We start from the raw sequence: 25,215 nt of genomic DNA, 5'->3' as shown, positions 1-25,215 counted from the left end.
TCTGTGCTCCCTCTTTCCTAGGGCAGGTCAACCCTGTATGATAATTATCCAGTTGATTCCTTGCTGGTTGGTACATACCTCAAAGACAGGAACTGTGTCTTTTTTGACTCACTCATGCCACAAGTCTCTAGTTAAACACAGGCCTTTCACTGGGTAGATGTTGGGCATAAAAACGAATGATGTATCCTTTACCTCACGGGGCAGCCACTCTCTCATCTGACCACTCCAAGCGTGACTGAAGACTCCACTGATGCAATCTAAAGCCTCTCACCAACCTGCAGAACTGTGAGCAACTGAAAAAGCCTGAACAGAACCAGTCTGACATCATCTGGTAAAAGACAACCTCTGGGCCACAGACCAATACCTCCTGTCAGATCAGCAACAGCATCAGATTAGAAATAAAATGCACAATAAATGTGACATGCTTGACTCACCCTGAAGCCATTTCCCTCCCCCGCCCCACTTCATGGAAGAAGAGTCTTCCACCAAACCTGTACCTAATACCAAAAAGGTTGGGGACCACTGCTCTAGAATTTGGAGAGTGATTTAGTAAGGGAAAGTACCAAAATGTGTAAATCCCACATGAAAATTCATTACAGTTAGTTTATTCGAAATTACAGTAGAAGTTGAGGAAAGTTTGATATTAGCACTTCTCAATCTTCAATCCCTAGGAGTCTCCCAGGGATTTTTTGTTAAAATGCTAATTCTGATTCAACAGGCCCAGGTAGAGCCCAGGATTTCTGCATTTCTAAATAGCACCCAAGTGATACCCAGGTAACAGTGATGTTCCTAGTCCTAGAACTACACTATGAGTAGCAAGTAAAACTTCGACAACCCCCTTTTTCATAGAACTGTATCAGTCTTCCCCTTCGTGCAACACCGCCTTTTTATGACCCCTTTGCATTGAAAGCTTTGTCCAGTGCCTTTCAGGCTTCAGGATAAAGATAGCACACTAAATACATTTAGTTCTATGACTAAATGCCTTATAAAGCAACTACACTCCAATAAAAATTTTAAAAATAAATATAAGAGCTTTAAACTGTAACATTTTATATTGACTTACAGAAGTTACCTTTGCTAACTGCACGCTGTGTGGTGCTTCTGTTTCCTGAAAGATGGATTGGTTTAAATATATATGCAGTGATGTGCTGGGAAAAAAAATAAGAAAAAAAAAAAAAAGTAGATGAACGTGATTAGCAAACTCAGGAAACCAGACTCCTTATCTGCCAGTAGAGAAACACAAGGAGCAACTCATCACAGAATCTCCAGAAAGGGCTTAGGCAGTCAGAGCCCCAGTACCTTTGGGGGAGGGGAGAGCATAAAGTGAGGCTAAAATAATGGAAGAATGTTTACACCCCAAACCCCAGCGTTGCCAGCCTTGTGATTCCTCTAGCTCCAAAAGAAGTCGAACGTCTATTCTCCGGAGAGAGTAAAACTCCAAGAATCAAACTCGCAGCGGGTCTCTGAGTCATACCAAGTTCAGTGGAGGCAGGGGAGGAGTTGCACAGTATTAATAAATATGAAGACACCTCCACCCCACACCTCCATGCTGGACCTCCAAAAGGCAGGCTTACTCCACAGGCAAGCGGTTCAAGTCATCTTCTCAGGAGACTGCCCAACCCAGAAGGGAAGCCTAAACACAAATAGAAGCCCATGACATACTGAGCTAGCTACAACTGTAATGTAACTGCTGGGAGAAGGAGGAGATGGAAATCTTATGCGCGTGTGGTTGGGGTGGGTGGAAAAACACACTAAAATTTTCTTTTTCCATAGTAAGGCATCAGTAGAAGATGCCTAAACTGAAAACCAATCGTACAGAAGTACAAGTATGTCATTAGAGACAGGACACAACCACCAGCAAGTGTCAACTCACTGCAAGAACTGAAAGCAGTTGACTCTGGGGAGCAGGAAATGAGCCGCGGGCGGAGATTCTGATAGCTTCTACTAGCAGTCCTTGCAGAACTATGCCCTGATAAAATTTTTTAATTAATTAATACAAAAAGACATGTAATGCCCAACCTTACAGTTTTATTTTCCCCCCTTTGGATATTCCGGCCATCACAATAAACACCACTAATGTGCGCTACTCTCTCAGGATCTAAGGCCTACATGGAAACAGGATGCTGAGGACCTGGGGCCTGGACTCAGGCTGCCTGGATCTGAATCCCAGCTTTACTACTCACTGGCTGTGTGACCTTCACCAAGTTACCTAACCTCTCTGTGCCTCAGTTTCCTCATTGGTGGAACAATAGGATTATTTTGTAAAAATGAGTCATGTTATACTATAAAGTGCTTAAAACTGTGTTCGGCACCTAGTACATGTTCAATAATAGCTGCTCTCTTTTAAGGTATGTTTGCCACTATATTAAAGCCTCCTGACACTGTATTGATTTTGTCTTTTATTAGTTTATGTTTCATTTTCCCTGCCTTCACCTTCTCTGTCAGTCGGCCAGCTGTCCCTACTCACAGTAATCAGAGGGCCTTTCCAGGGTCACTCCTCCCCCCACCAATGCGCAGCTTCTAACTGACAAGGCATCTGGAAACCAAATAACCAAGATCAGAATTATGTATGCAATGGAGAAAAATATGTACCACGAAGTGTTGGGAAGGCCTCTCTGTGAGGCGAATCAGCACACTTCCATATATGTACCATCTATCAGACAATTGAGAATCCTTTGGGCTTACTTCCTAGCCATCAGCTGTAGGTCAGTGAGCTGGGTGACATTCAGGCTAACTAACTATCCTAGTTTACCCGGGCCTGCTCTTTAGCAAAGCCCTGCATACCTGGAAACCCCAGTTTCAACACTGGTCCAATTACACAATCCTTTTGAGACTGTTTCATCAGCTGTAAAATGAAGGATAATATTTACTTTGACAGTCTATTGAAGAGTAAATGAGAGAATGTTCATATGACTCTTGACACACAGTAAGCTTGCAATAAATGGTAGCTCTAGCTACTGTACTCAGTTACCTATTGGTATTTCCAATTCTGATATCAGCAGCAAAATAAATTATCCTTAGAAACTTAACCGATACCTTGATTATTTTCTTACCAGAAAAATAATTTACCTTATACACAGTGGATTCCAGGAAGCTGAAATGTTTGCTTTCCCAAATTTCCTTCCAATCTTTTCCTAATAATTTGTTTCAGGGACTAGGCCTTATTAAAGAAATGTAATATTTCACCAATGCTGACTTATCCACTGGGCAAAAGCCTGAGAGGTTTCCACCAGCTCTGGATATATGCATTGTTTTCACTATGAAGATCCTGGGGTACTTAGGTAAACTTCTGGAGGAGAAATCAGCATTCCAACTCACACAAGAAAAAAGACATCAGGCATCATACCTGAAATTATTTTTAAATTTGCATCTCACTTTTTCCCTTCATAATGGCACCAAGTCATTGTCTCCTGATGGATTGACAATTTATTCACTAAATATGTCCATTCTATGACTGAAAAATAAGAGATAGCATCATCAAACAGATGAAATGCCATTTCTTGCCTCAAAAGCCAAAGCAACTCAGTACTCGACAGATACTTATTTCAGCCTGGAGGAAATGGCTCACTTTGGGGCAGTTCACCAACACATGAGTGAAGTTGTTACATGAAAAGTTGCACAATTTTGGGGTAGATAACTGAAAGGATCACAAGTTACTCAAAGCCATAACATGGCCTGCAAACACCGAGGCAGCAGAGAGAGCAGGAACAGACAGGCATATAAGAACCTTCTCTGGGGGCTTCCCTGGGGGCCCAGTGAATAAGAATCCACCTGCCAATGCAAGGGACACTGGCTCGGGAAGATTCCACATGCCTCGGAGCATTATCTAACCTGGTGTGCCACAACTACTGAGCCCGTGCTCTAGAGGCCTGGAGCTGCACTACTGAGTCCAAGTGCCCACGGGCCAGCAAGTCGCAACTACTGAGCTTGAGTGCTTCAGCTGCTGAAGCCTGTGCTCCTAGAGCCTGTGCTCCGCAACAAGAGAAGCCACTACAATGAAAGCCATGCCCTGCAACTAGATAGCGGTCCCCGCTCTTCAACTAGAGAAAGCCCACGTGTAGCAATGAAGACCCAGTGCAGCCAAAAATAAATAAATAAAGCAGTGGGTACACGTCAAAAAAAAAAAAAAAAAAAAGATCTTTCTCTATATGAGCTACCAAGCTCCTTCCTCCATGCTCATATTTCTTCCCCATCCATTGCTCAAGGTCTGTGAGCACAAAACACTGGCAAACCACATAAACTCTGAGGAGCCCTGAGAGACATCTGCTCCAACTATTGAAGCAAGAGTGAATGGATCCAGGAGAGAACTTTCTCCAAGTATAGTCTGATGCCCACTGGCACCAGAATCTCCTAGAGTACCTGATGAAAATCCAAAGTCCTGGGTTCCATCAGGCCCCTGAATGAAGCCCTCTGGGAAGGCAGTGAGGGAATCTGCATTAATGACAAGATTTTCCAAAGGACTCCCAATTGTGCATAAAAAGGTTGGAGAGCAACTGCTCTAGGGAGACAACAGATAGCAAAATGCACAACCATAGCTGGACAAATAACTCTTGTTTAACCTCCACCAGCCTCAGATTCCAAATCTGTAAAATAGGGATAATAATACCTACACAGCAGGATTCCTGGTTGAGAATGATGTGAGAATTACATAAGAAAAGTAATAGCTTCCAACACACAGCTTCACATGCAGCAGGTGTTCAACAAGTATTAATCCACCCCACCTTGTGTAGCAGACTAATGAAGATTTATAACAAAAGTCCCTATTTTGAGCAACTGTTACCAAGGAAAGCAGATGGCTAGCTTAAGTTAAGGCCTCCATGTTAATGAGTCACCAACTAAAAGGCCAAGGCCAGCAGCTTTAACCACTGGTTGGGTTGTAAAAAGTACAAGCTTCATTGGGCATGAGAATCTCCTGGATGGCTTGAAAACACAGCCCACTGGGCCATCTCTGGAGTACAGAATCAGCAGTTCTGGGCTGAACTGAGAATCTGTATTTCTAACAAGTTCTTGGGTGGTGATGGTGGTGTTGGTCTCGGAACCACACTTTGGTCATTACTCTATTAAACTCAAACTGATCTGACACCTTGTAATAAAAAAGGACAGCAATGCTAGATGCATTTCCTGTTTGACACCAGACTGGTTAGTTACACGTCAATAAAGAAAAAAGTAATGAACCCACAATTTCCGAGGCAGCCCCACCTCTGTCCCTGAGAATCTTTCTCACTACATTTTTGAATGGTGCAGAAAGAAGGCTGGGAGACTTGAGTGTCATCTCCCAGCCACTCATGTGGGTACCCCTGAATGAGACACCTGATCTCTTTGAGCCTCAGTGTACTCACCTGGGGACAGAGTTGGGCTCAGTCACTGGTTCCCAAACCTGGTGGTGCACCATCCATTGCTACAGCAGCATTTTAGATAAAACATGAATTCCCTAGCCCTAAAGCCAAGCCTAACAAATTAGAATCTCCTAAGAAGAGACTGAAAAACATGTGGTTTTGCATATGTTTTAAATAAAAGCTCGCTATGTGATTTTGGGGCTTCCCTGGTAGCTCAGCTGGTAAAGAATCCACCTGCAATGCAGGAGACCCCAGTTTGATTCCTGGGTGGGAAAGATACCCTGGAGAAGGGATAGGCTACCCACTCCAGTATTCTTGGGCTTCCCTGGTGGCTCAGATGGTAAAGAATCTGCCTGCAACACGGGAGACCTGGGTTCAATCCGTGGGTTGGGAAGATCCCCTGGAGGAGAGCATAGCAACCCACTCCAGTATTCTTGCCTAGAGAATCCCCATGGATAGAGGAGCCTGGCAGGCTGCAGTCCATGGGGTCGCAAAGAGTCGGACCCATCTGAGCAACTAAGCACAGCACAGCACATGTGATTTTCATGGGCAGCCAGTTCTGAGCAACTATCCCCAAGGTGATCTTTGAGGCCCCTTCCAGGACTAAAGCCTGGATCTTTTGATTTCTAAGCCCCTATGCCAGAGTCTGTGTTTACCAAGTAGCTCTGTCCTTTTATTTGTTTCCCACAGAGTTCATACTAGAGGATCTGAATACATTCGTCTTAAAAGAAAAGAAACTAGTCTGCTTAACACTTCCATTTTTCTCATGTATCAAACTCATATTTAGGTTTTAATTTTAAAAAATAAAGTCCAATCCTTAACAGCACAAAATAAACAACCCAATCAAAAACTCAGCAGAAGACCCAAATAGACATTCTTCCAAAGAAGACATACAAATGGCCAAGAGGCCCATGAAAAGATGTTCAACATTGCTAATTATTAGAGAAAAACAAATCAAAACTACAATGAGATATTACCACACACTGCTAGAATGGCTGTTATCAAAAATTCACAAGCAGTAAATACTGGAGAGGGTATTGAGAGAAGGGAATCCTCCTATATTGTTGGTGGGAGTGTAAACTGGTACAGCAAGTATGCAGAACAGTAGGGAGGTTCATTAAAAAACAGAGCATCCACTCCTGAGCATATATCTGGAGAAAAACATGATTAAAAAGGTTACATGCACCCCAGTGTTCACTGCAGCACTGTTTACAACAGGCAAGACATGGGAGCAATTTAAACATCCATGGGCATTGGAATGGGTAAAGATGATGTGATACATATAAATATAACAGAATATTTACTCAGCCATTAAAAAGAATGAAATAATACCATTTGCCACAACATGGATGGACCTAGAGATTGTCATATTCAGTGAAGCCAGACAGAGAAGGAAAATATATGACATCCCTTACATGTGGAATCTAAAAAGAAATGATACAAACAAACTTACAAAACAGAAAGAGACTCTCAGAGAATGAACTTATGGTTGCCAGGGGAAGGATGGGGAGAAGGGTTAGATGGCGAGTTTGGGACGGACATGTACACATTGCTATATTTACAATGGATAATCAGCAAGGACTTACTGTATAGCACATGCGACTCTGCTCAGTGTTATGTGGCAGCCTGGATGGGAAGGAAGTTTGGGGGAGAATGGATACATTCTCCCTTCTGTGTTCACCAGAAACTATCACAACATTGTTAATCAGCTATATCCCAATACAAAATAAAAAGTTTAAAAACAATTTGGTCACAGCAGGGAAGGGAGAAGGTAGGAAGACCTGAGAGCGTAGTACTGAAACATATATATTACCATATGTAAAATAGATAGCCAGTGGGGATTTGCTGTGTGATGCAGGGAACCCAAAGCCGGTGATCCATGACAACCTAGAAGGGTGGGATGGGGAGGGAGGTGGGAGGGAGGTTTAAGAGGGAGGGGACATGTGTATGCCTGTGGCTGATTCATGTTGATGTATGGCAGAAACCATCACTATACCGTAAAGTAATCATCCTCCAATTAAAAAACAAATAGTAAAAAGTGTAAAAACAACAACAAAACATAAAGTCAATGTAGGAAAAAACAGGAATTAACACAGGCCATGCAATCTTCTCTCACACCAACTTCCTAGTTACCTGCTCCATCATTCACTCAGCATCACCTTAGCATCTCCCACATGCCAGGCATTATTTTAGGTGACAAGTACCCAGAATTCCACAAAACAAAGTCCCTGCTGTCACAGAGAGAACAATCAGCAGAAAGAGATAGATAATGCTAACATGGAGATAAAATAATTTCAAACATTAAGAAGTCCTGTGAAGACCATAAAGTGTAACAGGATGGAGGCCGACTGAAGACTACTCCCAACAGAGTGATCAGGGATGACTCTGCTGCCAAGGGACCACCCAAGTGAGACTCTAGAGAAAAGAACTGTGGGCAAGTGCAGATGCTCTGAGGAAGGCAAGAGCTTGGCGTTTTTAAGGAATAGAAAGGAAGGAGGCACAGGGATGAGCTGAGGACAAGGAGGCCAACAGGGCTCAGATCATGGAGACACTTACAGATCATGGTTAGAACATTTGGATCTTACATTAACCACAGTGGTTAGTGACTGGGGAATTTCAAACAGAAGAAGGATATGATCTGATTTACATTTTTAAAAATATCACTGGCTTTGCATGAGGAATGGGTTACGGGGAGGCGGGGTTAGCTAGAATGAGACCAGAAAAACAGCAGTCCAGGCAGGAAACAATGGTGGCCTTTAACTGGCAGCTAGTACATAGCCATAGCAGATGCTCAGACATTTCTGGACCACTTTAACATAGGTGAAAATCATTAATATATTTGTTTCACTTCCTGTGATATCTCACAGGAGTCCAAGGGAGAGACACTGCTGGTTACAATTAAGAAACATTAGCACAGGGGCACAGAAAGAACCAGCAGACTTGTCTTCTGGAACCCTCTCTGCCATCAGTTTGTCATGTGACCGTGGGCACAGCTCTGAATCTGTCAGATGGAGGAGAGGCTGGGCTCCCTGGTTTCTAAGATGCCCACCAGACCTTAAGTTACATGATGCTATAAGTGTAGCAAGTGAGGTTTCCTTACCTGGGTGGCAAGAGGGGCTGCTGACTCAGGGTTGGGGTTTCTGCGGTTGACTTTGAATCTCCCAGAAAGGCTCAAACTAAGCAGGAGATGGGGTTTCCATGAAGAAACTGTCCAGTCTTGCTATATCCTTTGGAAACTCTGGGATCTGGGGCACCTCTAGTACAAGCGTATAGTGATCAGCTGGGACTCTGCGGAGTAGACACTCCCGGGCATGTGAGAGCCCGCTGTGCTGAGGGGCTGGGGGCTCCATCTCTGAGGAATTCAGGGGCCAAGCCCTCAGTCACAGCCCTCCCTGAGGACTTGCTGACAGACTTCCACCTGCACTCAATCACATGGCAGCCAGGCCCTGCCGCCTGGCTCTTGCTTCCTACTGGCAGACTGTCCCCACACTGTCCACTCCCCTTACATGACCCACCGGGCACCTTGGCGAGGACCTCAGCCCGGGATCCCTAAGGGCAGGGCCCTCAATCCTAACTGCCCATCAGAATCCCCAGTGGAGATGTAAAATACATACACATGGATGTAAAATACATACACAAAGATGTATGTAAAATATATACACATAGATATAAAATACATTGGAGAAGGCAATGGCACCCCACTCCAATACTCTTGCCTGGAAAATCCCATGGATGGCGGAGCCTGGTAGGCTGCAGTCCACGGGGTCGCTAAGAGTCCGGCACGACTGAGCGACTTCACTTTCACTTTTCACTTTCATGCACTGGAGTAGGAAATGGCAAGCCACTCCAGTGTTCTTGCCTGGAGAATCCCAGGGATGGGGGAGCCTGGTGGGCTGCTGTCTATGGGGTCGCACAGAGTCGGACACGACTGAATCGACTTAGCAGCATAAAATACATACAAATAGAGATGCCGGGGCCCTATCTCATATCTGATGACTCACTCAGAATTGGGGGTAAGGGAGAGGTTAGAAAGACCACAGAAGTGAAGTTAGGCTTAGTTCACTTTACATGATGGAGAGAATGTGGACTTTAGGAAACTGCAGGCCAGAGAGGTTCCACAACATGTCTAACGCAGGGTTTCTCTGCCTTGACCCACTGACATGGTGGGCAGGATGATTTTTTGTATTGAGGGGCTGTCCTGTGCACTTTGGGGTGTTTAGAGGCATCCCAGGTCTCTGCCCACTAAATACCAGCAACTCCCCAGGTATGGCAACCAGCCACATCTCCAGATGTTGCTCAATGCCCCCCTTGAGGAAGAAGTAGCTGAAAACAGCCTAATTAAGAACCGCCAGTGTAATACCACTTAGTTAATTATTGGCAAAGTTAGAAACTAAAAACCGATCCACTAGTTCCTGGCGGAGTCGGTTCCTCCACACTGAAGCAGGAATTCTGGAACACACAGCTGAGTCACCCCCCAAGGAAATACCACAAGCTGCTCTGCGGCCCTCTGTGCCTAAGTGGAGCGGGGCGATGAAGAGCTGATCTTGCCCTTGACAAAGGAAGTCCAGCCTGGAATGGCCAGCAGCTGATCTGGCCATGTTTGGTCTCTAGCATCTGATTGGAAGGACGACACCTTATCTTTTCAAGGGCTGCTAGACCTCTTTACTCATCCCTGGGGTTGCTCCCTTCCAACAGTGAGATTCATTATGAAAATCAATCACACTGCAGGAAACAAAGGAAATCCTGACCGCACCCTTGGATTATGTTTTAAAATTCTCAGGTATCTCAAATGGACATTTAAGTCAAGACCTATTTCTGTATGTCTCATTCCTTCCCGTATTAGGACTAATACAGCAAGAAGAAGAATAATCAAAAAAAACCTTACCATAAGCTTCCGTTAGCTGATTGAGGCCCTGTTTTTGTGTCAAATGATACAAATACACAGGCGATAAGTAACCAGCCATATGCAGATAAGACTCGACCAGCTGCCCACGTGGTGGGATCAGAGCAAGATAGATGAGTAGCAGTTAATAAGAATGAACAGATTTTTCAGTCTCTTGGCAACCAATTTTATTATTATGCTTTGACCTGGCAGCTGGTAAGGCTTTATATGAATTAATCAACAGGCTATGAAAAAACAGGATTAGTGGCTCTGAAATATGGTATTCTCACAGCAGTCAGAGGAAGGATGCTTTTTTCTAAGGCCACTTTCTTAAATCAGTACAGGTAACTGTAAAACAGTAAGCAAACTGTGTTTTAAAAGAACACATCTCTAAAGAGGAAGTTACATACACCTATCTACTGCATCGATCCTTACCATGTATCTTCCATATCTGTTGTAGCAAATTACAAGAAGATACAGAGTGTCAAAGGACTTGGCCACTCAAAGCAGGCGCCCTTCAGTGAGACAACACTTGGTGGTTGTGGAATTATTCTCAGCCAAGTCCTCCTGAGTCAAAGCACCTTACAGTAAGCACTCAAAGGGGATGAGAAGAATAACCAGACCTTAGAAGGGATAAAAACACATGGAAAGATGGGATTTCTGGCATCACCACAGGCATACAACCAACGGTGGCTTTCAACGGCCCTGCGGTTCTCAGAGAAAAGTCAACTGTGTTCTTGAGGGTGGCTTTGCCTGCAACACAGCAGATCCAAGGACCAGAAGGGCAGCAGGACAGTGCAGCAATATGGGAGGGAGGCAACAGAAGTGACTAAAGATCAGCATGAAAACATAAGCAACTATGTGTGATCTTTCAAGGGAAGATTCCGTGCAGCAGACTAACCACTGGACCCGGAGTTCCAGTTCCGGCTTTACCACTAACTGTGTGATCTTAGAAAATGACAACATCTCTGGAGAAAAATTTCCTTCACCACAAAACACTAGAGGAAATGGAATCTTCTCCCACTGTCCTCTAATTCTAATAATCCTTGAGTTTACACGCCCTCTCCTTCCTAAAATGGAGACATGTGCAATTAGCAAAATGAGCCATAGCTCAGTTATTCTGTGGACATTATCATGATCAACGCATTTCCTGCCCAAAAACATAAATTTATCAGACCAGAGTTAACACATTAAATCCAAGACACCAGTTAACTCTACCGCTCATAGGAAAAAAACTACTAATTTTTTAGTATAAGTGTGTCCCAAAGATTGCATGGGACATACTTATAGTAAAATATTATTTGTTGTTCTTCCAATTTTTAAAATCTGGCACACTACCTTTGACCCCACATTCAAAGTATAATCTCAGCTCTCAAAAGTCTGATTTCATACAGGTGGGTGGTTCCAAGTGTGGCTGAAGCACTAAATGTGAGGCCTTCTCATGGGTGACATACATAGAGGCAAAAAATAAAACAAAACAAAAGCAGGCAAGGAAGAATGACTTGCAACATTTGTTTTGAGTAGGTGAGGCATCAAATTTTATTAAACAGTGAGTAGAATATCAATGTTAGTAGACCTCAATCATACAGGGAAAAGAATGTGGTATACTTCCTGACCAGACAGGAGGCCAAAACACAGTGGATGGAACAAGATGGATGCTCACAGCTCTAACCTTCTGGACACAAAGTTAATTGCAAACCTTTTATCTCTTCCTCCAACTCAGTGCTCATGTCTGCTCCCCAGATAAATCAGCTTAGGGAAACCAGACCATAAACTGGAACTTCCTGACTACAAGGCAGAGGAATAAATTTGATCAAGTGAAACCTGCACACAGCATATAAAGCAAAGGCAGTGAGAGGGAAAAATTCCTCTCTTCAGAAGGCAATCTTGTTCTAACAATAACAAGGCAATCTTGCTGCATAGGGGCTCACAATTCATCTGTTTTTTAAATTGTGGGCCACTTTTTTTAAATATATAATTTTATTTTCTTATTTATTTTTGGCTCCAAAGCACAGGCTCAATAATTATGTCACACGGGCTTAGTTGCTTGGCAGCATGTGGGATCCTCCTGGACCAGGGATCGAACCCAAATCTCCTGCATTGGCAGGCGGATTCTTTACCACTGTGCCATCAAGGAAGCCCATCAGCCAACTTTATTGAGGTATAATTGAGATATAACATTGTAAGATATTTAAAGTGTACATCACGGTGATTTGACATATGTATACATTTTGAAAAGGATTCCCCCACCCATCAAGTTAACTAGGGCTCGCATTATTTACACCCACACACATATACATGCCATGGGTTTAAAAATACTCCTTTCTCATAGTTTGTAGTGAATATATAGATATGGCATGTTCCAAGATAAGTTTAACAATGGAAAGCTAGATCAATTTTTAAAATACCACAGTGATTACTATACTCTCCAGGCCAGTTAATTCAATTCTCAGTGAGAAAGGTCGGCAGGAAACCTCTCTCAACTCTAGCCAATACTGCTTTATCCGCAACAGCAGGATGAGGTGGACTAAAACAAGATACTTAACATCTACAGGCTGAGAAAAATTAAATATATGGACTAGAGGTTTCTAATGATGAAAACAAATCCAAGGTTATTCATTAACTTATGGGCACATTCAGCAAGAGTTTATTGAACACTTCGTTTGCCTATGATAGCTTGCAGTACAGGAATCACAAAGGAGATGAAGCCATGCTCTGCCTCCAGGCTATTACAATCTCATCATGGAAATAAGGCCACATATGCATAATCAGTTGACAGTCTGAAGTCATTATGCAATTAAAAGTCAAAATGAGTCTCATAATTGGAAATTTCAGTTAGAAGCCAGAGAAAAATTAAATTCACTGCACTGCAAAATATTCATCAGGAAATGAAACTCCATTTTCTCAAATTTCCAAGGAATTTCACTCTCCCTAGATCAGCACAAGAAACCAAGTCACTAGACAGGCGCTGAAGGCCTCCTCCCAGTCTGCCCAGGTCCTGCCCTCGGGAAGGACCCAAAATCCTCACCTTTCTGCTTTGTTTGACCTTTCCCTTCCTTTGTTTGACCTTTTTTTGACCTCTCCCTTTCCATGAAGAGTAAGGCCATTCCCTCCAGGGAAAAAAGTAGATAGAAAAGGAGAGAAGGAGGAGTTGCTGGTGTAGCTATGGACACTGCAAATGGGAAGGAAGAGTGAGAAAGAAATAGCAGAGTGATCCCCATTTCTCAGCTTCTCATTCCCTTTTCATTCACTCAATATATATATATATATATATATTTTTTTTTTTTTTTTTTTTTTCAGGGTTTAATATGTGCCAAAAACCATTCCAGGTGCTACCTCCACCAGAGCAAACAAGACAAATTCTGGACCTTCATGGAGCTTGTACTCTACCAGTGGGAGACAGATGTGTGTGTGCAATGACAAAGAATGCTACAGATACTCTAAAGAAAAATAAGGTCAAGAGGAAGAAAATGTTGGGGTTGGGGGATGGGGGACGCTAATTTAGATGGGATGGGACAAGAAAGCATCTCTAAAGAAATGACTTGATTTGAATGAAATGAGTGAGTAAGCAGTGCAGACTTTTGAAGGAAGAACATTTCAAACAGAGGAAACAGCAAAGGTCCTGAGGTGTGGCTGAAGGCAAGTGAGAAAAGAGGGGAGTGATGGAAGATGAAGCCACACACCATGTAAGGGATTGCAGGCGACAGAGGTTTCCCTCTGGTATAACAAGCCACTGGTGAGTTTTGAGCACAGGACTGAGTGATATAAGTGGCTTCGGCAACTTTGTTAAGAACAGACCATAGAGTGGTGAAGGTGGAAGCAGGCTGGGCCTGCAGGAGGCTTTGGAGTAATCCAGGTTGACAAACAAAAGGAACTGGCAGGAGCAGTGAAAATGTTACAAAATGGTTCCTATCCTAGATATAGTTTCTAAGCAGAACTAATGAACTCTGCTGAGAAACTAGATGTCTGATATGAGACAAAGAAAAGAATCAGGGGTGACCCCAGGGTGTTTAGTCTGAGCACCTGTAACAATGAAGTAACTGAGACAGGGGAGACGGAGGGAAAAGCAGGTTTGGAAGAGGAAAATCAAGAGTCTGGTTCCTAGAGACTGTTGCCCACTTCAACACCCATTGCATCTGTTGTAAAATCAGGCAACAGCAATTGAGACGCTGATCCTAAATTACAGATGGAAATTCAAGGGACCCAGAATAGCCAGAACAGTCTCAAAAAAGAAAAACAAAGTGGGAGGACTCACACTCCCCATCTCAAAACCTCTCGCGTACATAGTTAACAGAGGAGAGTATGATACTAGCATAAGGATAGACATGCAGCTCAATGGAGTAGGGCTGAGAGTCTAGGAATAAACCCTCACATTTCCTGACAATTTATTCTCAACACAGGCACCAATGGTATTAAAAGGGGGAAAAATAATCTTTTCAACAAATGGTGCTGGGAGAACTTGATGCCCACATGCAAAAAATTGTTAACACTCCTACCTCACGCCATGTACAAAATTAACTTAAAGCAAGCTAAAGATGGAAATGTAAGAGCTAAAACTAACAACTCTTAGAAGAAAACATAGGCATAAATCTTCAGAACTTTGGATTGAGCAATGCTTTCTTAGATTTGACACCAAAAGCGCAGCAAGAAAAGAAAAAATTAGTTATACTTCATCAAAATTAGTAAAATCAAGGCAGGTCATGGAAATTAAGGGAGGGAGGGAGTAAGGAAGAAACAATAAAGGAAAGAAGTAGGAAGGAAAACTAACATAAAATACAGATCCTCAGTCAAGTTTTTCAGCACTACATTAACCTTTCTTTACTTGTAACCATCTGCAAAAATTCTGTCTTCCAGACTGTGTTTTCCCCCTAAAACAAGTTTCTAAGAAGGCATAAATAAATCAATAAAACAGGAACAGTGAATCACCAACAAACTAAATCACTGATAATTATAGAAACTTTATACAGCATAAGAGGATACCCCCAAAAAATAAAAATAAAAAAAAAGAGGATACCCCCAACCTCTGACTGATGAGCCAATCCCAAAGTTAAGAATCCATCCAGTAGGGGAAAATAGCTGTTAGCCCACAGAAGACCCCTGAGACAGAGGATCTAACAGATGATGCTGAGGCCATGCAGGGGGCCCACAGGAGCCAAAATTATGGGAAGGCAAAGTCATGGGTTCACAAGATTTCCTTCACTTCAGGCCTGACTTTGCTTAATCCGTGATCTATTGGGACAGAGACAAAAGCTTTGGCAAGAGTTACCGAAACCTGTCATCACATCGGCTCTACCGCCAGTCAAGACAGAAGGGCCTGACTGCCTAGTAGGGTTTTCTGTCTGACTGGCAGGGAAAGGAAGGGGGGACCCTCTCCCACCCAGACAGTTTGCCGTCCAGACCCCGCCCAACAAAGGTGTCAAGACTTTAAATCATTCAACTGACAAAACCGGAGGAAGTAAAGAATTAGAGAGGCCCTGCAGGAGCCTCCTCTCCTGCCTGAGAAGTTTCCTTCCTCCCACCCCGCCACCTCCATGCGGCCCCTAGCACCTGGATGCCGCCGGAAGGTGAGCTCAGCCCCCAACCTGGGACTCCACCTAATCGGCACCTCGCCCAAGCTGACCCCTACGCCCGCGATTGTCATCGTAGAGTTTGTGCTGAGGGCCTGGGAGAAGCAAAGAAGCTTCTCCGGTGGGCTCTGCCTCCCAGAGAGCGGAGAGGAGCTGCAACCCCAACACCCGGCCCCAGGGCCAGACCCTCGGTGCGCCCGCTCCGTCGCGCTGCCCCGCGGGGTGACCGGCGCCCCGAGCCCGAGCGCGCCTCCCAGCCCGCGCCTCCGCCTCACCTGCTCCGCCCGCGGTCCCCACGCCGCTCTGTCTCTGCGCGCGGCGTCCACCCGCTGCCGGCCTTTTCGGGTCCTTGGCGGGTATTTTCCGTCTGGCCCCACATCACTTCCCGTAAAGGAGCGCGAGGTGGGGGCGGGACCTCCTCCCCGCCCTCCACCTCCAGCTTCCTCCTGTCACTTCGGGGCGCACCCCCGCCCGACAGGGCGAGCCCGCCGCCCCCAGCCCCTACGTACCTGCCCAGGGGGCCGACACAAAGTTCCCCACTCTTCTCTTTTAGCCCAAACCCAGTCTCCACTGTCCTTTCCTGGAAGGTGCCAAACCTTAAGGGGTTGTTTTCGTTTTGAGACACAGGGATGACATTTAAAAACTGCTCTGGGGTCGGGGCACTATAAGGTATAGTTTGGTGCCGCTCCCCAAATCTCCTCCCCCAAAGCCATTTTCTACAGGTATTTTTCAGAGCGTCAGGGTCAGTGTCTGTCTCTGGTCGCCACAGGTGCTGAGCGGTTGCAAAGTCGGCCCTGAGACCAACGGCTCCTGAGGCCCTAAGCGGGGATCTGAGGGGCGGGCTCCCAGCTTGCAGTGACTGCCCACTTCGTCTGGCTTCCCCGGGGGCCAGATCCGCGCTGGGCGTCCTGGCTTTGCCACTGTCCATCCGGCCCCGCCTGCTTTTCACTCGGGTAGCCTGGCACTGGTGTTCCTGGAGTGAGGGAAAGCTCTGGGATATACTTGAGAATGACTGGATGACTGGAGCGGGGTGGGGGGATAGGCCGTCAAAAAGGGTAGTTAAGTGGGGTAGTAAACAGGGTCTCTGCTCTTGAACAGTCGAGTTCAGATTACAAAATCTCTCTTATTTAAATTTCCAAGTATTAGAGCAATTCGTTAAAATTAAAAAAAAAAAAAAAACTTGAAAGACTAGCTCCTGTAGCGAGACACCTGCGAGCCTCTGCTGCCCCCTAGCAGCTTCCGTCTCTCAGTGCCGACGGCTTTCTGTGGGCCGCTTGGACCTGTGGCTGTGAGGCAGAGGTGGGAAGCTTCAGGCCCGCAGGTTCTCACTGCTGCTGCTGCTGCTAAGTCGCTTCAGTCGTGTCCGACTCTGTGCGACCCCATAGACAGCAGCCCACCAGGCTCCGCCGTCCCTGGGATTCTCCAGGCAAGAACACTGGAGTGGGTTGCCATATTCTTCTCCAATGCATGAAAGTGAAAAGTGAAAGTGAAGTCGCTCAGTAAGTGTCCGACTCTTCGTGACCCTACGGACTGCCCCCTACCAGGCTCCTCCGTCCATGGGATTTTCCAGGCAAGAGTACTGGAGTGGGTTGCTATTGCCTTCTCCAGCAGTTTCTCACTAGAAGCGCCAAATTCCTCCTCCAGCGCCCTCAAGGTCTGAACAGAACTTTTGGGCCTACCCCTGTGAGCTTTCAGGCAAAGCATTTTTTATTTATTATTTTTTTAATTTTTGACCACATCAGGAGGTATCTGGGATCTTAGTTCCTGATCAGAGACCCTGCATTGGAAGAGCAGAGTCTTAACCACTGGACTGCCAGGGAAGTCCTTAGGCAAAGCACCTCTCAACCAAATAAGTCTACTTCTCAGCAAAGCAAAATGTTTGGAAGTCCTAGTCCACTGGCTCCTCCTATCTGTTCTATCTCACAAATTCTTCTTGGATCACAAATTCCAGCTGTCTCAAGGCCACCTGCCCAATTTCATTATCCTTTCAGACTACTCAGTTTGCATTACAGCACAATGAGCTTCTCAGATTACTTTAAAAAATCACATATAGGATGAATCATATGAAGTTGCTAAATATTGAATACATATTCATTTTAATAGTTCCAAGCAAATATAATGCAGTAATCGCAGAGTTAGGGATAACAGATTCACTATAGGGTGATGGTTTCAAGGGATATTCCTTAGAGAAAAGCCATCATGTCAGTGGAGGTTAAAACAGGGAAAGTAGTTCCATGTTCATGTGTAGAGGAAGTCTTGGGAGTCACTGATCAGCTAAGATCTGTTGAGGGTGGGGGTAAGGGTGCCAACAATGCAGCAACTGCTAATGGTTCACATGATTCAAGGAGCGCTCAGCCCTCCCCACTCCTACAGCCAGGCAGGGCTGTCACCAGGACTTCACCAGGCAGGAGATCAGAAAACAGCGATGCTGTGGCTCATACATTTGTCCTTTCATCCAGCAAGTCAAACACTGTGTTAGGTCCTAGAAATGCAATAGTGAACAAGGCAAACTGGTCCTTGCCCTCAGTGATCCTGTCCTCAAAGAGATCAACTTCTGTGCAGTGAGATAAGATCCTTGATAAGGGAAGTTGTTGATAAGGGAAGACTTAAGTGGCTAAGTCTGACTAATTGGAACACAAGTTAATTGATACCAAATCAGTACTTCCCAGAGACAAGTGATGTATAGATTCAGTTCAGTTCAGTTCAGTCACTCAGTTGTGTCCAGCTCTTTGCGACCCCATGAATTGCAGCACGCCAGGCCTCCCTGTCCATTACCAACTCCTGGAGTTTACTCAGACTCACGTCCATCGAGTCCGTGATGCCATCCAGCCATCTCATCCTCTGTTGTCCCCTTCTCCTCCTGCCCCCAATCCCTCCCAGCATCAGAGTCTTTTCCAATGAGTCAACTCTTCACATGAGGTGGCCAAAGTACTGGAGTTTCAGCTTTAGCATCATTCCTTCCAAAGAACATCCAGGACTGATCTCCTTTAGAATGGACTGGCTGGATCTCCTTGCAGTCCATGGGACTCTGAAGAGTCTTCTCCAACACCACAGTTCAAAAGCATCAATTCTTCAGCGCTCAGCCTTCTTCACAGTCCAACTCTCACATCCATACATGACTACTGGAAAAACCATAACCTTGACTAGACAGACCTTTGTTGGCAAAGTAATGTCTCTGCTTTTGAATATGCCATCTAGGTTGGTCATAACTTTCCTTCCAAGGAGTAAGTGTCTTTTAATTTCATGGCTGCAATCACCATCTGCTGTGATTTTGGAGCCCAAAGGAATAAATTCTGACACTGTTTCCACTGTTTCCCCATCTATTTCCCATGAAGTGATGGGACCAGATGCCATGATCTTCGTTTTCTGAATGTTGAGCTTTAAGCCAACTTTTCACTCTCCTCTTTCACTTTCATCAAGAGGCTTTTTAGTTCCTCTTCACTTTCTGCCATAAGGGTGGTATCATCTGCATAGGTGAGGTTATTGATATTTCTCCTGACAATCTTGATTCCAGCTTGTGCTTCTTCCAGCCCAGCGTTTCTCATGATGTACTCTGCATAGAAGTTAAATAAGCAGGGTGACAATATACAGCCTTGACGTACTCCTTTTCCTATTTGGAACCAGTCTGTTGTTCCACGTCCAGTTCTGTTGCTTCCTGACCTGCATATAGGTTTCTCAAGAGGCAGATCAGGTGGTCTGGTATTCCCATCTCTTTCAGAATTTTCCACAGTTTATTGTGATCCACACAGTCAAAGGTTTTGGCATAGTCAATAAAGCAGAAATAGATGTTTTTCTGGAACTCTCTTGCTTTTTCCATGATCCAGCAGATGTTGGCAATTTGATGTCTGGTCCCTCTGCCTTTTCTAAAACCAGCTTGAACATCTGGAAGTTCATGGTTCATGTATTGCTTAAGCCTGGCTTGGAGAATTTTAAGCATGACTTTACTAGCATGTGAGATGAGTGCAATTGTGCAGTAGTTTGAGCATTCTTTGGCATTGCCTTTCTTTGGGATTGGAATGAAAACTGACCTTTTCCAGTCCTGTGGCCACTGCTGAGTTTTCCAAATTTGCTGGCATATTGAGTGCAGCACTTTCACAGCATCATTTTTCAGGATTTGAACCAGCTCCACTGGAATTCCATCACCTCCCCTAGCTTTGTTCGTAGTGATGCTTTCTAAGGCCCATTTGAAGGATGAATAAGTGGGGAAGGTGGGGTGGTTTAGTTGCTAAGTCGTTTCCCACACTTTCAACGCCATGGGGTTTAGCCCGACGGGCTCCTCTGTCCATGGGATTCTCCAGGCAAGAATACTGGAGTGGGTTCCCATTTCCTTCTCTAGGGGATCTTCCTGACCCAGGAATCGAACCAGGGTCTCCTGCATTGCAGGCAGATTCTTCACCAGCTGAGCTACAAGGGAAGCCCTGGGGAAGGTGAGAAGAGAATTCTATGAAAAAGATCAGAAGAATGGCCTGGAGGCAAAAAAGAGAGAATGAGAAACTGGAGCAACTGAAAGCTCAGAAAAGCTGAAAAGAGTGGAAGGAGCAATCAAAGAAACTGGAGAAATAAGCAGAGGTTGGGTAATGAAGGACCCTGGAATGCTTATAATAAAGGCTAACATTTATTGACCATTTCCCTGAATCAGCCAATATGCTAAGAACTTTACATATATCACCTCATTTACTTCTCACAATTGCCCTATGAAATAAGCACTATTCTTGTCTCCACATTACAGATGAGGAAAAGGCGCATTAAAGAGATTAAGCAACCTCACCAGTTTTACATAGCTAATAAGTGGCAAAGCCAGGACCAGAATTCACAATCCATTTTCTTAATGGCTGTGAGGCTAAGAATTGGCTGGGAAGGCCAATTAGCATGCTGAAATCCAAGTGAGGGATAACAGTGATCTGGTTGAAGGGGATGGCCATGAGGATGAGGATGAGGATGAATAGACAGAGTTGAGATACTCAGGAGAGTGAATCAAGAAGACTTGGTTGTAGATGGGGAGGGAGAAGGAGGGATTCATGGAAATGCTCAGGTTTCTGGTTTGGGCAACTAGGAACCCCTAAGCAAAAGAAAGCAACAGGTAGGGAGAGTGAAACAGACCATAATCAACAGGTTCAGGACATTTCAACTCTGACATGCCGGCACCAGCAGAATATCCAGGTGAAACTCTTTAGTATGCAGTTGAAAGTGCTGGTCTGAAGCACAGAAGACAAGAACTGGAGCTATCACCACGCAGATGTGAGGGGCAAGGAGTTAGTCTAGAAAATGTGCTGAAAGGGTGAAAAGGGGACTTGGTGCAGAATCCAGAGGATTGCCCAGTTATTTAAGGCATGGGCAGAGGAAATTCAAAAAGGAATTTGAGAAAAGTGTACCCAGAGGAAAACAAAAGAAAGTTATTACAGAAACTGAGTATATTAAACCTCAGTTAAGAGCTTGCTTGTTTTAACTGGGACTGTCAAAAATATTTTTGTTTATAAGCTACATTAACAAAACTTACCTGTCAAATACGTCCATTGCAAATGTCAAAGTATATTCTTAAGTATTTTGTATCTAGTTGTAAATGTGTTAAACAATAAATTTTTCAGAAAATGCTCAAAAATAACACTTCATATCGGAAATAAACACTAAAAAAACCCCAAAACAAACAAACAAACAAAAAACAAAACAAAACAGAAAAACAGGGCCAGCTTGAAAGGACTCCAACTGACCAAATCTGGAACAATTTGAACATAAAAATAGTGATCATCAGGTTGGCTTCGTGGTCATGCAACCAAACACCACACAGGGCCCAGCACACAGAAATTATATTGCTCTGCAGTCACCGTCTTAAAGTTTTCAATAATTTTATCTTTGAATGTGTGTCTTACAAGTGAAATCTGATGGCACAATGGAGCATGATGGAGGCTTGAAGCCTCTGTATGTACATGGCTCTGACTCCTGCCACTGCCCACGCCTTTCTTCCTGGTTCAGAGAGTCAATTCCTAGGTAGTGTCAACTACAAATTGGCACTTACCAAGAGCATCTGCCATCTGCCATGGGGAGACTGAACCCCATGTTGAGACAGCTGTTGACCTTCAACAACCCCTGGGAGAGTTCAGGGTGGAGTGAGGCACTCCGTGCTCCAGGGAATCTGGTGGGACAGGTCTTTAAATAGTTGGATGTTTTTAGTGTCATGCGAGTGTATGTTCCTCGGCTCTTTCTTGTCACAACAAAGATTTGGAGTAACGGACATTAAAGCCCCCCTCGGCATGTCACAGCTCTCAGGTCTTCGATAGACGGTGTTATAGCTCTCAGGTCTCGAATGGACTGTGTTATAGCTCTTAGACAAATCAGTGTTACAGCTCAGTGTTATAGCTCTATTTTATTTAGAAGATAACAGGAAAATCCATCTTTGAGGCGTGAGGGCACGTCGATCCAAAGACACGAGGAGAAGAGTGCCCCAGCGCGCGGGGGAAGGAGAGAGAGAGAGAGAAAGAACTAGCTTTGGCTCCTCTATTTATATGTTTATCTCTCCCTGGGCCTGTCCTTTGTAAATTGGGCCAGCCAGGAGTGTTGTTTGTTTTACCTGAGGTCCTCACTCTGGTCCTTGGACCTCCTTTTGTTCTATTTTCGCGGGCTTTTCTCTTCCTTGTCTTTTGGCCACCGCCATTTTGGACTCCTTTTCCCTATTCTACCTACCTAACATTAGGAACAGATTTTATGATCTCAATTCTTGCATCTCCTCATATCTAGAGAAGCACTAAATCCCTTCATGGTGACATCAGATCCTCATGATGAACAACCAAAACCTTATATATTGACTTTCCCCCACTGCTGCTTTGGAGCAGTCTCTCAGAGCTATCTGAGATGCTGCGTCCTGGCTGCAGTCCTCATTTTTGCCCCAAATAAAACTTAACTCACAACTCTCAAGTTGCACCTTTTTTTTTAGTCGACAGTAGGTTGATAAGAAGTCCAGGGTCCTTGAAGAGGAGATAGGGGCCTGGGGCTCTCAAGGAGGTGATAGGGGTCTGGAGTTCTCAAGGAGGAAAAAAGGATAAACTTTTTCCTACATTGCTTTGTCTTAGTCAATATAACAATGTATCTTGCTTGAGGACGTTTCTCCTTCTTGAGATCCTTCTGACTAATCCTGTCATCTTAAAATGTATATTGTGGAAGTGGGTCTGGTAAAACCTTTACAACCTTGAGATATTCTTTTGATTTACTGTAATAACCAACTGAAAAAGTATAAAACTCCCTTGCTAAGACTAGCAAGGGAGAACTCTCTGTCCCCCTTCTGAAGTCAGTCAGAAGCTTTCTCTGTCACTTTTTATACTTTAATAAAACTCTGCTACACAAAAGCTCTTGAGTGATCAAGCCTGGTCCCTGGTCCCGATGCTACATCTTCCTGGGAGATCACGAATCCAACATCGTTCACTGTAAGCTATCAGTCCCCTGGGACCTGCACGGCCTTGCATTCGCAACTCCAAAGCAGTGACTTGGTAACCTTCACCTGGGGAGGCCCAATCCACCACCTTCCACATGGCCAGGAGCCTGGGCGTGAGTACAGAAGAGATCAGGATTGAGCCCATGCCCCATGGCACCATGGGGTGGGCAAGAAGGCAAGTGTCCCTGCCCTAGTCTGACAGCACCATAGTACATTCTATGTGCCATGCAGCAGGGGCCTCCTGCCACCACTAACCAGGAATCAAGAGCACTCCAGCATGGAAGTTTGTAAACTCTGGGGGTTGCACACTCATCATGAGTTGGAGAAGTGGGTCCATGGAAAGAGACTGACTTTCTGATCCCTATCCATAGCCATGTATCTTCATTTTGCACTGAGCCCCACAAATCATGGGGTCAGCCCTGGTGATAATAATAGATTATAATTCACTGAATAAAATAGGAACCTGTGAACCATACCAACACATCACTTCTGCAGTATTCCCACCAAAAAGGTATAACCTGAAGCTATCTAACCCTCAGTTCAGTTCAGTTCAGTCGCTCAGTCGTGTCCGACTCTTTGTGACACCATGAATCGCAGCACGCCAGGCCTCCCTGTCCATCACCAACTCCCGGAGTTCACTCAAACTCACGTCCATCGAGTCAGTAATGCCATCTAGCCATCTCATCCTGTCGCCCCCTTCTCCTCCTGCCCCCAATCCCTCCCAGCATCAGAGTCTTTTCCAATGAATCAACTCTTCACATGAGGTGGCCAAAGTACTGGAGTTTCAGCTTTAGCATCATTCCTTCCAAAGAACATCCAGGACTGATCTCCTTTAGAATGGACTGGCTGGATCTCCTTGCAGTCCATGGGACTCTCAAGAGTCTTCTCCAACACCACAGTTCCAAAGCATCAATTCTTCGGCGCTCAGCTTTCTTCACAGTCCAACTCTCACATCCATACATGACTACTGGAAAAACCATAACCTTGACTAGACAGACCTTTGTTGGCAAAGTAATGTCTCTGCTTTTGAATATGCCATCTAGGTTGGTCATAACTTTCCTTTTTTAGGTGTCTTTTAATTTCATGGCTGCAATCACCATCTGCCGTGATTTTGGAGCCCAAAGGAATAAATTCTGACACTGTTTCCACTGTTTCCCCATCTATTTCCCATGAAGCGATGGGACCAGATGCCATGATCTTCGTTTTCTGAATGTTGAGCTTTAAGCCAACTTTTCACTCTCCTCTTTCACCTTCATCAAGAGGCTTTTTAGTTCCTCTTCACTTTCTGCCATAAGGTTGGTGTCATCTGCATAGCTGAGGTTATTGATATTTCTCCCGGCAATCTTGATTCCAGCTTGTGCTTCTTCCAGCCCAGTGTTTCTCATGATGTACTCTGCATAGAAGTTAAATAAGCAGGGTGACAGTATACAGCCTTGACGTACTCCTTTTCCTATTTGGAACCAGTCTAATCCTACAGAAGCATTAAACAAATTCAAATTAAGGGATATTTTACAAAACAAACCAATATTCTTTGAAAATTTCAAGGTCATAAAAGGCAATGACTAAGGAACAAGAATAAATTAAACCAAAAAACCATGAACTAAATTCAGATGTGACCCTAAATTAGATCCCAGTTCAGAAAAATATTTTTGTCTTGTTCTAAAGGACATTAATAGGACTTAGTAGACTCTGAATGAAATCTGAGATTAGATAATAATATCCTATCAATCTTAACTTCCTGATCTTGATTATTACACTATAATAAACGAGAACATTCCTGTTTTTAGGAATTGCACACTGAAATATTTAGAGGTAAAGGGAATCACATGGGCAACTTAGTCTGTTTCCAAAGGATTTCAGTTCAGTTCAGTCACTCAGTTGTGTCCGACTCTTTGTGACCCCATGAACTGCAGCATGCCAGGCCTCCCTGTCCATCATCAACTCCCAGACCATGTCACCAACACCAAACCCATGTCCATCGATTCAGTGATGCCATCCAACCATCTC

At 44.4% G+C, this 25,215-nt stretch overlaps 1 protein-coding gene across 6 annotated transcripts in view; it reads right to left on the bottom strand.

Annotated features, from left to right (window-relative positions):
• RAB27A (RAB27A, member RAS oncogene family) overlaps window positions 1–17,114 on the bottom strand; it is an 80,933-nt gene extending 63,819 nt beyond the window's left edge. The window contains exons 1-2 of one of the 6 annotated variants that reach the window (XM_027553956.1): window positions 16,061–17,114; window positions 1,064–1,148 (exon numbers count right to left, since the gene is read on the bottom strand). In XM_027553956.1, coding sequence (XP_027409757.1) covers window positions 1,064–1,148; window positions 16,061–16,713 — 738 coding nt within the window. In that variant the 5' untranslated portion in view covers window positions 16,714–17,114. Of the gene's footprint in view, window positions 1–1,063; window positions 1,149–10,221; window positions 10,327–16,060 lie in introns of those variants that run through there. The other 5 variants (XM_027553957.1, XM_027553954.1, XM_027553955.1 and 2 more) reach the window with 5 other exon arrangements.
• Between the last annotated feature and the right edge of the window lie 8,101 nt (window positions 17,115–25,215).

This window comes from Bos indicus x Bos taurus, chromosome 10 (assembly GCF_003369695.1).
Source record: "Bos indicus x Bos taurus breed Angus x Brahman F1 hybrid chromosome 10, Bos_hybrid_MaternalHap_v2.0, whole genome shotgun sequence".
NCBI classification, from domain to species: Eukaryota; Metazoa; Chordata; class Mammalia; order Artiodactyla; family Bovidae; genus Bos; species Bos indicus x Bos taurus.
This window is presented reverse-complemented; position numbering and strand designations above follow the sequence as displayed.